This window comes from Athene noctua, chromosome 4 (assembly GCF_965140245.1).
Source record: "Athene noctua chromosome 4, bAthNoc1.hap1.1, whole genome shotgun sequence".
Classification (NCBI taxonomy): domain Eukaryota; kingdom Metazoa; phylum Chordata; class Aves; order Strigiformes; family Strigidae; genus Athene; species Athene noctua.
Window position 1 is genome coordinate 48750980 of NC_134040.1, and position 16419 is coordinate 48767398.

At 41.4% G+C, this 16419-nt stretch overlaps 1 protein-coding gene across 17 annotated transcripts in view; it reads right to left on the reverse strand.

Annotated features, from left to right (window-relative positions):
* ANK2 (ankyrin 2) overlaps nucleotides 1–16419 on the reverse strand; it is a 253472-nt gene that overhangs the window by 192913 nt on the left and 44140 nt on the right. For 8 of the 17 annotated variants that reach the window (XM_074905237.1, XM_074905233.1, XM_074905235.1 and 5 more), the window contains exons 1-2: nucleotides 7580–7942; nucleotides 7041–7471 (exon numbers count right to left, since the gene is read on the reverse strand). The exons of 5 other annotated variants lie outside the window; for them this stretch is intronic. In XM_074905237.1, coding sequence (XP_074761338.1) covers nucleotides 7041–7163 — 123 coding nt within the window. In that variant the 5' untranslated portion in view covers nucleotides 7164–7471; nucleotides 7580–7942. Of the gene's footprint in view, nucleotides 1–7040; nucleotides 7472–7579; nucleotides 7953–16419 lie in introns of those variants that run through there. 4 more of the 17 variants (XM_074905222.1, XM_074905221.1, XM_074905238.1 and 1 more) reach the window with 2 other exon arrangements.

The window sequence follows — 16419 nt, forward strand, 5'->3', positions numbered from 1 at the left end:
GCCAAACTTACCCCAGGAGTTCAATGGAAAAGCCTGAGGGACTGAATCACAGAAGCCAGATTCCTAAAAGCTTGACATTTCACTGTTTAACATCTGACATCTCCATTACTTTTTTAGCTCTTGACCTCTATTTGTAAAATTTCCCTTTACACACTTTTAATGTTTAACACAAAACTGCCCAACCATAATGTAGTAATTCTTCCAGTGGTGCAGAAAATGTCACCAATTCAAAGTACATAACACAGCATTTTATGAGAAGGTAAACAAAACCAAACAAAAAACCACAGAGTTTATCAGGGATAATTTCCTTCAATGTGTAAATGCTCTCTCAATTTTTTTAATCACTCATGGTTCCTGATAAGAAGGATTCACACTTGTTAAATTTGTAGAGACCAGGATAGGAGTCACCATAGGCAGGTGCTGGCATTTCTCGTCTCTCTTGGTTGCTCTTTTTAAAGTTCAGCAAAATTTCTTTTTACTGAAATAGATGGAATGAGAGATGAAAACTTAGACACAGTGGACACGTTCATAACTTTATGGAAACTCACATTATGAGTCAATTCAGCCATAAAATCCAAAGTGTATGCCATTAAATTGGATTGCATCAAGCAAGGCTTACAGTGCAAAAGGACTGAGCATGCCAGGAACACATTTTCCTCCTCCTGTACCCAGTATCTAACACAACAGACCTGTGAGCCCGATGGTTTATCTCCATCAGGGGAAGGAAGGTGGGAAAAAGAAGCAAAGAGATATATACACATATTTGTATCACAGTCTTCTCATGGCTAGATGAGAAGTGTAGCCCCAACTACCAGCAAGGAGTGGTGCACAAGCTGCCAACCAAGTAGCAGCTCTGGAGGCCCCAGTAAGTCAGATGTCCCCCACCCAAAGTATTCTGCTTGCCCCATCTGCTTGTGAGGGAAATAACAGGGAAAACTATTACAACCTTTGTGAAAGGATTATTATATAGTTCCATTTCCTTCATTCACCCCATGCCTCCTGCACAAGTAGCAAGGAGTGAAAGAGGATCTAAAGTTCAGACCCCTCCCGCGCTCATCACGCGTTCTACACGAGCCCTAGATCCAAGCCCAGGCATGCTTCTCCTCACTAAATACATAAGAAGCAATTACCACCGCTATCTTTACTTCATGATACCTATGTACTAACCTACCCCACAATCCTGCCTATTAAGACAATGTTTTCTCCAGTATTCCAGGTGTGGATTAATTCAATTTAAAGCTGTGAAGAGGCATATTTAGCCAAGATACCAAAAACACACTTAAACAAATCATCTGTGTTTTGACATACTGACTACATATGATTTATTAAGACCAAATAAATCTTGTGTTTCAAAATCTACCAACAAAACTAAATTTTAAAACCACAGATAAATCATGGTATGGTTAGACAACAATATAAAGATGAGCACATTTAAACTTGTAGTGGAGATTGCTCCTTTCCCATCAGAAGTAAGGGAATTAGAGATCGCCACCTTTACTACAACCTCTGGCTTCCTTTATTTCATAATATCGTGCATTCGTTCCCAGTTCAAATATGGCAAGCAGTGCAAAGGTCTCAAAGAAGAGACATTTGTCACTACGATAACATTCTATATCTGCAGAACGGTGAACAGAGCTTTATCATCCATCATTTTAGGGCCACACTTGGTTTACTTCATTTAGATTAAACCCACAGTGAACTCAGCAGCTAACTCGCCTGAGAAAGATGTACCAAACAGGACAAGCACGTTAAATGCAGTGAGAGTGCCTACACAACCAAGTACTTGAAAGCTTCAGCAGTGTTGCAGTCACATGCACATCACCCCTCAGATAGGACACCTAGAAACTGAAGCAGCAAATACCAATCTATTATAAAATGCAATGTCATCAAAAGAAGCTCCATTTTACAAGGAAGCAAACAGCAGGGTATTATTTTTATGCCAAGAAATATCTACATAATGAAAACAGAAGTTTGAAATACAGAAGGTAAATGCTCGAAGGGCATCAGGAATAGGCACCACCTACGCAAACACAAAACACAAAAAAAATTACTTTTTTTGTGGCTGAAGAGGCATTTGAAACATCTAGAAATTCTGGTGAATCACAAGGATGTTTGCCAAGGCAACGAACACAACACTGAATGGATAAGGCATATTCAGTGCTAATGAAAAAACAGTAGGTTAAAGGTGTAATAAACACTGAAAGCTTCAAGTATACAGAGGTTAAACAGCGAGAGACTTTTTTTCTCTTCCTTAACCCAGTACAAATTCTATATCGATCCTGTGGTGTGTTCCCACCAGGTGAGATACTGTCTGACATCCATAAACCAAAGTAGGAGTGACCAAGAGTGAGAAACTATACCTCCACACTTCCTCACTGAAGCTTTGGCCCTTTCCAAAAGGACAAACTTTGTGGCTACCAGCCTCAGCACAGAGCCCACACACCAGATGACAAATGCCCACTTCTCCTGACAAAGGTATGCTTCAATTTCAAATGGACTTTTCCACACGGTTCTGAGACAAATGTGACATCATTTTCTATGTGACCTTTGTAACATTAGACTTCTTTCTGATACGCAGTTTGTGAAAAAGGAGATGGTAATGTGAAAAAAAAAGTCTGCTGTTGAAGGAAAACAAAGATAATTTGGTCCCTTGTCTTCTCTTGCTACGTGATGGAAGCCATTTACTAAACACTGACTCTTTCCCATACACACCTGAATTCTGCTGACAGCAGCAGCTCTTTATTCTCTCTCCACCCTTGTCTTTCTGCAGATACTGCCTAGCAGCAGCAGCACTGTGGGAGCTTTGACAGTGCTTAGGGTGTCAAGTGAATGACAAAATTCACTGAGATGCAATTGTTTCCCAATCTCTTCTGGCAAGCAATATTCCAGACGCTGTGGGGTATTTTATGCTAAAGGATACTGAACTCACAAGGCTGGCCTTTAAAAAAAGGTATAAAAGTTAAAAAAACTTTTTTAAATCTATGTATTTGAATACTAAATAAATACCCACTTACTGCTAGTAGAGTCAAGAGGTCAAACTCTGTCCTCATCGCTGATGGTAAAAGGGTAGCAGGCATCAGCTCACTATATTTGTACATTCAAAAATCAGTTTTATTTGGCAGAAAAATCAATTTTTGATAACAGCTTTTCCAATTTGTGGCTTTAATTTTTGTGGGTTTTTTAAAGTCTTTTAAACACTTGTCACATGCACAGACAGTAAGCTCTGTCTGCTTTGAAAAGTATTTTAGACAGGGAAAAGTTAAGTGTGTGTTACATACTACCAGGAGCTAGGAAGCTAAATTCCAAGGCTGTAATTCCATCTTTGCTGCTGACTCAGTGAATGACCATCGCATAATCACACCATTTCCCTTTCCTCACTCTGCAAAACATGGGCCATATTCAGCTATCTCAGAAGACAATGGGAAGCAAGGGGAGCTGGGCCTTACATATCCTGAATTCAGGTGTAATGGAATTAGTCATGCCTAAATTTCAATAAAATCTACATATTTTAAGCTGGTCATCTCCTGTGTTAGTACCTGGCTTTTAATGCTCTTAATACACTCAGGTATCCATGCAACTACCCAGACCACTGGGTTTACATGTGGGTATTTGCATCAGTGTGTGTGTTTTTCAGCATTGCAAGAAAAGATTGCATGCATAAAAGTGAAAATTTCCCATGTGAGTGCAAGGTGAGCAGAACTGACTCTTGTCAACTGGTTTTAAAAAACCATTCAAGTCAGTCTCAGAAAGAATGTAGGAGAGGGTCTTGCAATTTGTCTTCAGCCAGCAAACACCTTTTTCCAATTTTTGGGTGTGGAATAGTTCTGTTAATCTTTAAAAAACTACAGATGTCTAAGGACTGCAAAGCCATAATCTGAGCAAGAATGCTGCTGATGCTGGCCCTTTTCCCAGCTCTGCTAATGGCCAGGGAGTTGTTACTGTCCAGAGCTGTGTCAAGAAGCAGACGTGATGACATTTAAGAACATTCTGGTCCTACCTGACAAGCACAGAAGCTACAGCCATGGTCTGTAATGCTGCTAGCAAGACAGATGATAACCACACTGCACAACATCATTAAACAAAACGCTCAAGAGGCAAAGCCACAAAGATCCCACACCCTGCAGCATCCCTGGAAACTAGGAGAAGCATGGGATGGTACTAATAGATGCCCAACATGCTGGCAGAGTGGCAAAGCTAAAGTCACAGCCCCTTATTATCCTCTTTTGCATAATCACAATGTTCCAGGGTCAAAGAAAAAGTTTCCATCCCAAGGCCAGATCAGTGCTTCATGCATACAACATGTATACGGTGTATATCCAAACGAAGTTGTGAAAAGACACTTCACAATACTAACATTAGCACGTTCCTCCGCTCACTGTCATTCCTACAAACAAGAAAGGATTTTTGTGGTACTGAAAATCCAGTCACTGTAATGCAATATAGCTTTTAAATAAATCACAAAGCTGGGACCATATTCCCCATACGTAGAAAAAGTTTAGTGCTGAAAGCAATCAAAAAATATTCATTTACATTTTGTCTCTCATGGGCCTGCACAGAGAATTTGTTCATAGCCTCCATGTTCCGAGGAAGCCAACAAAAACTGAGAGGGCTCTGCACCTACTGGGAGACAGTTACATTTCGCAGTAGAGTGATTTGGTTTTCTTCAGCAAGTTCAGTAACATGGATAAATATATATCTCACAAACTGATTAATAAATACAAATATTGTATTATATATAATGCATATTATATATTTTGTGCATATGAGTATGTGTATACACATTCATATATCTAATCTGCTCTACACTATGAATTTTGCACGGTATGAGCATGAATACACACAAACATAAACAAACTCATACTTGTGTTGCTGTGTGTCATGCAGAAGGAGCAAGAGGGAAGATGCCCAGCCTAATCCACACCCATACCATCTGAAAGGCAAGTTTAGGGTGCAGCCAAGCACTTGTTTACATAACAGCAGGGTACAGCCGCAGTGAAAAGGAGACAGAAGGGCTATCAATGAGCATTAAAAAAGAAGAAACAGAAACAACATTAAGGTATTCTCCATATTTTCTAAGTAAAGACCACTGGTGTTTCCTAGATCTGAAAATCTGATTAGGAGCCTGCATCACCATACATTATTACTAACATGAATGCGGCCTGATCCTGTCTACTTGCAGTCAGAAATATGCAGCACTCTGCAAAACGAGATAGCAGAAGGGGAAGTATTAATTCCATCCAGCTTTAATTAAAGTAGTAGAGCACACATTTGAATCAAACACACGGATGAAATAGGATATGTGAAAATCAGGAAAAACAGCGCTGTGATGAAGTAACTGAGATGGGTGCTGGGCAAACATGAAAAAAAGACCCTCCAGCAAGGACATCAACACATTAAATAAATCTTTTTAAAAGGCTGTTTTGCAGAGAATTCCACAACAGAAAATGTAATCACAAGAACTACCTTATGCTGCAGTGTCCCATTTAGGGGATTAGGATAGTAATCACAATCTGCCCCAAGCAGCTCTGCCCCGGCATCCAAGCAATGCACACATTAGAAATTACATTCTTCTTTTGATAAAGAGAATTCTAATGCAACTTAACCAACTCTGCAAAGTGAGCCTTTTCAAAGTCAGGGAGATCATATCCAAAAGTCTCAAAGGTACCAAACAGCCTCAGTAATTTTATTTAAATCATGCAGTTCGGAATATGAAAATCTGTAAGACTGAAAGTCAAATGAATTCAAAATTTCCCAGGTATGCCAAGGGAGCAGATGGCTTCTGAATCCTCGAGATTTGTCAAAAAGGATCTGTAAATTCAAATGTTACATTGCTGGCTTGTGGTGGTTTTCTTTTTACAGAAAGAGCTGTATTTACATGCAATGTAGCAGAAAAGGAAAAAAAAAAAAAAAAAAAAAAAGACAGATTATGTCTTTTGGTATTATCCTTCCAGAAGAAATTTATAAAGAATGAATCAAAACATGGTGTCAGTGAATGAGTTAATGCATACCACAATCTAGAGATTCTGGAGATGGGAGAAAAGAAATGGCAATGAGGAGGCATTAACACAGGCACTCCCAATGTGATAGACTCCTAAAGCTAACCTTAACAGAAGCTTCAGGATTTTTAATATTTTCTCCACTATCATATATTATTTGTGTCCTTGGAAACTACAGAGTGACCCGGCAAATAAATCACCACTATTGATTTTTTTTTATTCTTTTTTTATTTCCCCATGGCAATCAAAGACGTCATTCCCCATTTCTAACACAGAAGGAAAACAACAGTTAATTATAAATTAGGAGAAATCTCCCCAAAATCTGAAACATTTACATAGATATGCCTTAACGGAATCAAAGATTGTCACCAGCAACAGACAAAAAAAGGCCAGCAGATTGCAGACTTGTGTTTTGGGCCCTAGCTAGAAAAATACACCTGCAGTGTGCAGTGTAAATACACTGAATCACGGCTGCTAGCCCAGGATCAATTACTGATACCTAACTGCATAACAACTCAGCTGAGACGCCTAGCACCACCAGACAGGTCTTACATGCAGCATTTAGCATTGCTGGTGATGTGGGAACTGGAGCTAAAAAGGGGATATGGGGGGAAAAATGCTGTCGTGAGGTACAGAAACACACCTTCATGCTGCAGAGCACAAACACAGCCACCTCCCTCCCTGACAACTTCTTCAGATCTGCTAGAGGCTTGAAACACCTGGCTCCTGAACAATGACATGCAGCTCTAGCCCTTCTGGGGATGAAGGGAAGAAGGCAATACTGGGGTGCCAATGGCCATTTTTATTTGCATGTTCCCTGTGTAGCTGTGGACTGCCATGACTGATAGCACTTTAATCTCACTGTAGCTGGGTTAAATCCACAGTGGGGCTCAGAGAGGATGGGAAGGGATGCAAATGGGAAATAAACGATGGAAGGTCAGGCAAATGAAGGGGAGAGCATTACACATGGCAATGAACACCTGTGAAGTGCTTCACAGAGAGAGGAAGGGGGAAGGGTGAAGGGGGCTTTCTTTCCCCTCATACCTTGCGTTTCCGATCTGCCCTAGAGATTTTCCGCTGCCTTTTCCTTTCCTTCTCAAGGTTTCTCTCCCTCTCTTCGAGTTCAGACTCTCGAACTTTTTTAATGGAAGCAGCTGCATGAGCCATTTTGGAGAGGAAAACACCAGCTCCAAGGAAGCCGTTTCCACCACGCGCAGATATCCAGGTGATTTATTTTTTCCGCAAGGGCACTGGCTGCAAGCCAGAACTTCACGGTGTAATCCACTGTTCCTCCTCCGGCACCCCAGAAAAGGTTACAGCTCTGCTCCAGCCTCTGCAGCACCCATAGCTCAGAAGCATGAGAGCCACGTCCATGCACGCAATGTGCGAAAGTCCTCACAGCCACACACACGCAACCAGGGAACAGCCGGCAAGTATCTGCTAGCAAGGATGAAACCACTTCAGCTTGGCTGTGACTGCAAGGGAAGACAAGCTTCAGACTTAGCTAGGGAGTAAAATAAAAAAAAAAAAAAAAAAAAGGGGGGGGGGGGGAAGAATCGGCCTTTAAATACACATCACCAAACTGGAAAGGTCTTTCGGGATTCCTTCAGATAGGCTGCGTCTTCTGAGTGGGAGGAAGGCTCCACTTCAGCATCACCACCAGGTGGGGGAGGGGGCAGCTCCCTTCAGCTTCTCACATCGCCTTTATGCAGGGTGAGAAGAAAATGGTGCAGTCTGACTTACTGACTTGCTGCTGCTCCGACCGTCTGTGCTGAAGCCCAGCAGATGCTTCCCTGCTCTTCTCACGATCTTCCCATACTGCTGAGTCGGTCAATAGGAAACCAGGAGCAAAAGCTGCCAGGCTCAGAGAGATCAGCCTCAGCCTGCTCACCTGCAGGCAGCATGGAGAGCCGCCTGGAAGCGGCTTCCAATATTCAAGTCCTCATTGTGCCTTTATGCAGCCACGTGAGGCTGCATCAGGAGAGCTGCATTAAGCAGCGAACCAAACGCAGCGAGGAGGGGGATGCTGCTCAGGGAAGCACGCAGCATAATCTCGGCTCAGCCTGCCCCGCTCAGCTCAACTCCACGGAGGTAAAAATACCACCGAACGTGCTGTTCATTATTATTCAATGCCAAATGCTGCTATCAGACACTTCCTAAGACAACTTATCAAGCCCTGTGTTGAAGATGGAGAATGATTATAGCTGTGGACCAACAGAGACCAAAAGAGACAGAGACAACATGTTGTTAATTAGTCTCCCCCTTATTTCCCCCCTCCCCAATATCATTTGGGTTTGGGACATTAGTTTATAGCATTAATATCAGAGACAGATGGGTCTGTCATTCCTTCATTGCTTATCCTCCTGCTAAAACCATCATATCAAAGCTCTACTCCCACCTCCCTGGGTAACTGTTACACTATTAGCATCAAGCATTTATTCATCAAAGTAGGACACACATAGATAAAAAGAGCCTTTGCATTAGTCCCTGGCAGAGAGTTGATCACATTTCAACTCCCTCCAACACCACTGATCCGGCCTCTTCCAGGCAGATCCAGAGGGAGAGGAGGATTGCGACGCTCCAATTCAGCAAAGATGTTTCCATCCCTGGTTTACCCACCCCAAGAAGCTAGAGATATGGGAGCTCACTGACTGCAGCACTAAAAAAGCACCAGATCAAAGACACTATTCCTCTTGGCCAGATCTCACTCTGCAATATATTCCTTGACTTCCAACTAAATTTGACTGAATGGCCACTAAACCCGAGCACCATGAATTCACTGTAACACAGCACCACCACTATCAGTAACAGATGTCCTGTGAGCTCTTCATGTGACAATAGTTCACAGAGCAGGCCTCATCCCAACCTCACATTATGTTTGTACCCACAGAACTTGGTTGTTTTCAGCTTACAACAACCAAGACCATTTATTATTACTATGGAACTAATCATTATCGATGGATTGTGTTTTTACTGTAAGGTTTCGCTCTGAGAATTTCACAAATTTTGAAGACCAAATTTTCACAAAGTACTTGTATACAGAAACTACAAAGCACTATAAAGGCATCTTTAAAAACAGGCATCTATTTCATGTTTGAGACAGCAATCTGTGCATACAATCAAAAATGTATTTCTCTAGTGGAAGAAGACATTGGAAGAAGCAGGGTACAGAGTGCCAGCCAACCGTTTTCCCAGCTCTTCTGTACATACAGGCTAATTTTCTCACAGTTGTTCCCATTTCTGAGAAACTAGGCGACACAAAACTAATGGCTAAAACACAAGAAGTAGCTGCAGCAACAGCCACCAGCTGAGACAGGTGGAGGCAGCCAAAGGGATAAAATAAAAAAGTGGATTATTTAATAGGACTGCAGCTTGCCTTGCCTTCTTAACATTGTGTGAACCTTACAGGTAGCATCCCTTGTAAACTAGAAATGAACAGGTAGTAATCTAGAACTCTACCTTCCTGATACAGTGGGAAAGCATTCATCCCCCCAACCTTTTTGTGGGATCTTAAGGCAGAAATTTGAAAAGACCACCAAATCACAGGCCATCACACTTAAAAATCCTGGTCTTAGGATTTCCCTAAATCATGGTTCAAGGTTACCTTAAGCCACTAAACGCTTACATCCTCATATGTAATGCACATAGTAGGGTTCGATATGCAGGAGTCATGATTATGAAACAATTTGTCACCTTTTGATGATTGATATGTGCAGGCTCATTAGCTTAGTTTCAAATAATTCTTTCAGAAAACTCACTTAAAAGTTAATAAAGGACTTTACATACTCTGTAACCCGTGATACACAAGAATAAAAAAAATCAGACACTTGAATTTAATAACTAGTGCCAAGTAAGACAAAATGAAACAGCAAATATTCTTCAGAAGATCACTGGCAAAGAAGAACTTCAGATCAGTTCTATAAGTTCACTATTATGTCCCATAAACATTTTTCCCCTAACCTTGAAGAAACATAAAAATATTTCATCACCGTGTGTCAAAAAAAAAAAAACAAAACAAAAACCAAAACCCCAACCAAAAAACCCCCCCCAACAAAAACAACCTTTTAAAAGATTATTTTGGAAAGAACATATCCAGTCTGGGGAGAAGAACATAAAGTGTGGATCACTTAATATTTGACACAGCTAATGTCCCTGCAAGAAAGACGTGTTCTCTTTTAAGACAGAAAGATTTTCCTAGCAAAAATAGAAAATGGCTTGTCATTGCCCTGTATATACAGATTCTAACAAAAAGAAATCTTTCTGCAGACATCAGTCTGAAGATGAAATTTTCACGATCAGTAAAAATGGAGACTGAGCAATTTCCCCCTAAACATAGAAAACGTATTATGAAGCTGCTACATAAGAAAAACAGAATATACAGTGATGCTGCCACAAACGGTATGTAGGAGGGGAGTGGGAGAGTGGGCAGATGCACAGCAACATAAAAAGAACACAGTACCAGAACCAGAAAAGGGGTGGTTTTTCTCTGAAAAGCATTTGCCATCATCACCTCTGAGTGTAGAAATATGTAACTCATGAGATGCAACAAATTCCCATTTGGGATAATAAAGCTTGTAAGGCTTCGACCTGTACAATGTCCTGCGTGATTTGTGAATAGGCTCGGAGACTAACCTCACCATGAGGATCCACAGATGTGTGGGTGCTTAATTAGGGTTACAGTTCCTATCTGCCTGCTTTACAAATTGGCATAAATCATTAACTTTCTGACCTGATCTTCTAATTTCACAGTCTCCAGGTTTTGTTGTTTTAACCTGACCCACCAGCTGAGACAATAAGCTCCTGCACTGCAGTGCTTTATTAGCTACAGCCATGATCAGCACTTGGTTTTAACTGCCAGCTTTCAGGTAGAGAGATACGATTTGCTGAGCAAATCAGCATTTTCTGTCTGTAGAAACCTACTGGATGAAAATCAACAGTAATTGGGTACAAGAGGAGAGGATGTAAACAAGAGATTATCTTCCTTGAAGCATATCCACTAACAGAGGTCCATCTCAAAGATGAGGTTCTCTCCACATAAATCATGTGGGCAGTGCAAAAACAAAGTTAAAACCAAACCTAGAAATAATGCCAAAAAAGTGTGACTCAAAGCTGTTCTCATCATTTTCCAGAGTTACAGAAAAAGGGAGGCAATGATGGAGCGGGAAAAGCCATTCGTGCCTCAAAGCCACAATGGAGAGTGTTCTTTCCAGTTCTAAGCTGCTAGCACATTCAGAAAATAGGCTAGAACTCAAAATTAGTTTTAAACAGCTAAAAGTGTGAAAGGGCTGTCCCAGGCAATAGCTTGGTAGGGATGAAAACTGGGCAATCCAGCTTTTTGTGTAGCACTGTGGAAGACCCTTCTGGACAAGGCAGATGATAATTCTGTAGGGGAATTAGGTTCCCTCCCAAGTGATGCCCTGCCTAAATTGCATGCAACAGCTAACAAGTACATCTACTGTTACTCTGCAACCACACAACCACTCTCTCTGTCCTTACAACTTCTCCTCGTTGCTGAAAGGCAGGACAGGTTAGACCAGGCTTGGAGATGTGCACACACAGAAACCAGAGAGCACCGACTTGCAGAATTAGCTCCCCTCTACCCACAAGAACAGCTGTCACCCTGCCCTCTCTGTTGTTATTCTAGCCAGGGTAAATGTCAGAGGTAGGCACTCTTGTCCCTCTGGCCAGGAAACTCTTCTCAGAACACTTTCTCTTTAGGGATGAGGATGGGAATGAAGGAATATTTTTGATAGGGACAAAAATATTTGATGTGCCAGAGCAGCGTAACAATGTACTTAATTCTACTTGATTCAGATGGACTGTGCATATTAGCATATTCAAGTAATTCAATGTCTGCAGAATTACATATTCCTAAAAAAAAAAAAAAAAAAAAAAAGGCAAAAAAATTCTTGTGGAAAGTAAAAGCATAGAGCTAACGAGGGAAGTATATGCTACATTTCTAAATTGCCTCCTGTCTCACTCATTTAATCTCCACTCTTATTTATTACTCACTCACAGTAGCAATTGTCCTAGTTCTAAAGGTACAATAACCCTGGAAGTGAGTTAACAATCACATATCCATACTGTATAGCTTTTATTTTATGTTTTCCTAAAAGAAAAAAATATTAAGCTTAAAAAAGGGCTCTACAGTCTCTCATTCTCATGTTACTTAATATGTGAACACAATGTGTTCCAGAAAGATCTAGGCTGGAAATGACTGTTGCTGAACTGGTACTAAACAGATGATATATAAAACTATATTCTTGCTTTTTTCTGTACCCTGATTACATCTATTTTATTAACTAAAGAGGCAATACAGAAGAAGAAATGAAAAAGGGCAACAAGTTATGGCACATATGTTAATAGACATAAATCAGACCAGTCTTAATGTCTTTCCCTTCTTTTCTACACCTGGGTGTAATTCACAGCACTGACACATTTAGTGGTCAGTGCTAAAAACTTAACTACAGATCATACAGTAATATTTGCAATACCATACCCTCCCTTGCACAGCGGGTTTCTGTGTTGAAAGTGTCCAGTTCAACACTGACAAACTTTAAATGCAAATAATAATTACACCACAAAAAAAGATACTGCTTAGCTACCTTCATCTTGGAAGAGTTACTGAAAATATGCATCCACTCTTATAAATTAATTTTTCATATATTACAGATGAAGGAACTGAGATAATATGGTTACATGTTTGGTCCTAAGAACATAAAAATAATCACTGTGGGATGAGACTGGAGTCGTCTGTCTCCAACAGTGGCCAAAACTCAGATACCTAGCAAAGGGTAGAAGGCAGCAAACATATACATTTTCAAGTACTCTCCCAGGTTCTGGTCATTTCAGACTGATAGACATCCTCACAGACTCTTTTCCATGAACTTGTTCAGTCTCTCTGAACCTTTCTGAACTTTCAGCATTCATATTAAGGCAGAGTTCTGCAGCTTAACCGCACATTCCAAGTACCACTGTCACAGACAAGAGCTTACAGGCCAGCAAAGTAGATAAAATAACTGCCATTCTCAAATCATAAAAGTCCTTCTAGTCATCCTTGGTGACTAGTAGGACTGATTGTCCCAGCTCTGTCATGACAAAGCAGTGCTTTGCACACACCACCAACTTTCTGAACACCAAGAACAGGATTTAGAAAAGCCCTTTGATACCTCTAGTTTAAATAAATATCGCAAATATGAGGTAAATACATTCCAGCTGTGTCAAAGTTGCCAAACCAAGAAACATTTTTTTTTTCATCAGAATCCCAAATAAACTAGATAGACATTTCTGTTAAGAGTGCCCATTTTGCAGTCTTCTGATGACAGCTAAGTTGCATTGATTCTAAATATCGCTCCACTTATTTTAGTTGTCATATTGATTGAAAATATTGACGTCACATTCTATTTTAACTAAGTCAAACGGGCCTCACCCAATAGCTCACTAAGGGCCTACATCAGACATTTTATTGATTTAAATGGACTTTGGATCTGGACCACAATCATTTATGCAATGTGCCTTTCTCATCTTCCTTCCTGTCCTGACCTTCCTGCCCTACCCTGTTTTGTCTTTGACAATTGCGTTCAGCTTTGATCTTGTGGGGACAGAAGCTGCTAGTAATGCAAAGAAGGAGCCAAGAGATCATCCTGAAGGTGCTGCAGATTTGTCACCTCCAATTCCAAAAATGTGCAGCGTGTTTCTCAGGCTTATTCCTCACACTCCCTCCACACTGTACTTACATCTGCTGGATGTGCTGCAGAGGGGCTCAGTCACTCGCCCATGCAGGGCCCCATCTCTTGCAGGGACAGCTTGCCAGTCTGGTCTCTGCTCTGCTGACAATGCCACGTGCAGCCAAGGGCAGGGCAGCTTGTTGGGGTCTGCATTCAGCCTGCCCACTGCCCTGCTCCCATCTAGTGTTATGGACAAGTGGTCCAACACCCTGAGGGAATGGTGGTCCTTCTCTAATCCCATGAGGCGGATACCTGCTGCCTCTGAGTGACCAGATGTAGTCTCGCTAGCTGGAAGACAAGAGAGCTGAAGGGAATGGCTAAGACTTCAGAGTTTTTGATTTTTATGACCAAAATAAGTGGTTTAAACTTTTTTGCCTGAACGCCTTCCCATATAATTATCTGCCCTGTTCTCAAAGGACTTTTTTCCACCCTTTTCCTGAGCATTTGCATTATAGCCAGGTACTGCTGAATTACATTAGCTCTGAGAGACGGAGCATATTTCAAGCTCAAGGGTAATTATCTGAGAAAAAGTCAAAGAAAGCAAGTTATATGCTGGAAGCTACTTGCATATATTACACTTGTGTCCCCAGTGGATCAATCCTACCACTTGTGATTAAAAAGTCCTATTACTTGTTTTCCCAGAAACCAGGGGAGTCTTTCCAATGAGCTGTCTAAACAGTCAAAAGGAGGGCTCTGTATTCTAATCACACTGACTTATCTGATGTAATAATTCATTACATTCAGAAATTATTCTGTTACAATAGCGTGGCTGGACTACAATTTATAAACAATTTAACAGGAACATTTGTTGATCTGAAAACAGAATTCTGTATCTCAAATCTAAGGGCTTCAGGGTGACATAAATAAAAATAACTTTACAAATTATAACAATACGAAAAATAATTATGCCTGGAAAATAAAAGCATATAACAGTAAAACAGACTTGGTTGCCACTGTGTCAGAAGCCTGTAAGCCAGTGTGACCCAGATGTTATCCACTTTAAATCCTTTCAGTTGCAACCTAGATGCTGCACGTAATCAGCTCTGCTTAAGCATCCTTGCTGTTACGTGTAAAAGTGTGCCTGTACTTCAGTGTTGGACCAGGTCACACAGATTCACATTTGAATGGGCCCTATCTACCCTGAATTAAAAGTTTACATGTCCATAGCTATCAAAACAATTGCTACTTGTACAAATGTTATTGTATATGTATGCGCTTGTATATCTAGCCATCTGATCCACAAAATGAGCCTTCCAAAATTAAAAATGACCCACAAAATAGTTGTTGTTCACAGTTTGTTTCTGTTTGCAAAGTGTGGAAGAAGAAGAGTATGACTAAGTGATGCATCTTTATATTTCTGTCTACTACATATATTCTAACTAAAATGGAATTTCTATCACTGACATATGATCAGGGACTAATGATACGGTTAGATTTAACCTACCCACCTGTAATCAGGCTTGGACCCTGAACGTTTAGGCCACAATAGTGGATACCAAAAATAAAGTGAGTACACATGACCAGTCCTAAGAAAGATTCTATCTACACAATTTCTAAAATACATCAGCAATACTGTGCCTTAACTAACAACCTACAGAAGTCTAGTATACCTGCACTAAAGCAAATAATGGTATTTTCCTTCCTCTTCTGCTTGTCTGATTTAACAGCAACATAAAGAAGAGTTAGAAAATGCACTGCTTCATCAAATACTTACGGCAAAGAGGTATATCATTTAAGATACCTTTCAAGCACGTTTTCCCACTGCTTATAACTAGACCTATAAACTATAAAAATACAGTATAAAATTTCGTATTGATTCTCAAAGAGCTCTCAAATACTGGTTTTAGATACTCCCCACATTAACAACCATATTAAACACATTAAGAAATTAAACCCTTCTTCTAAGCTCAGTGTTTATCACCTGTTCCTCCAAAAGAAAGAAGATTGATATTCCTTTACTTTTAGAGTTTCTCCCCCCACCCAAGGAATTTCAGAGGTCCCAATGTCTGATCAAACCAATATATAGAATAGTATTATTGCCTACGATGTATTGAATTCCTCTGGCCTACGGCCAAACTGAACCGGTAGCACACGTTTATATGGCAAGGACTGAAAAAAATGATGGGAGGGATTTACTCCAGAGAGACTCCCAAGGACGAGAGCTTTGTGCTCCCCCAGCGCTCTTCCCGGGCACCTTCGGCAGCGCTGGCGCGTTTGAGGGAAGGACAGCGGGGCGGCGGCGGGCAGCACCATGGAGAGCGACCGCCCGCCCGCCCGCGCAAGGGGCTGCCCGCCCGCGCAAGGGGCTGCCCGCCCGCGCAAGGGGCTGCCCGCCCGCGCAAGGGGCTGCCCGCCCGCGCAAGGGGCTGCCCGCCGCCTCCCCAGCCCAGGGTGAGAGAATCAACGAGGCGTGCAGAAAAGCATCAGGAAAGTGAACCCAAAGAGGCGAGAGGTGTTGGGGACATGACCTGGTCCCCTCTGCACGTGGGTGTTTGTGTGCGTTTGGAAGTGCTGCCCGACGGTTCCATCTCCAATCCGACGTGGGCCCCAGCAATCAGGGGTGTGCACAGCACACTGCACGCTCTGACCTAACGACCCTGAGCTTCTCCTCACCTGCAAGATACTCTGCCCAGACACTGCAAGTGAAGCAGACCAAAGGGACCATGAGGAATCCTCACATTTCTAATTTAAGTATT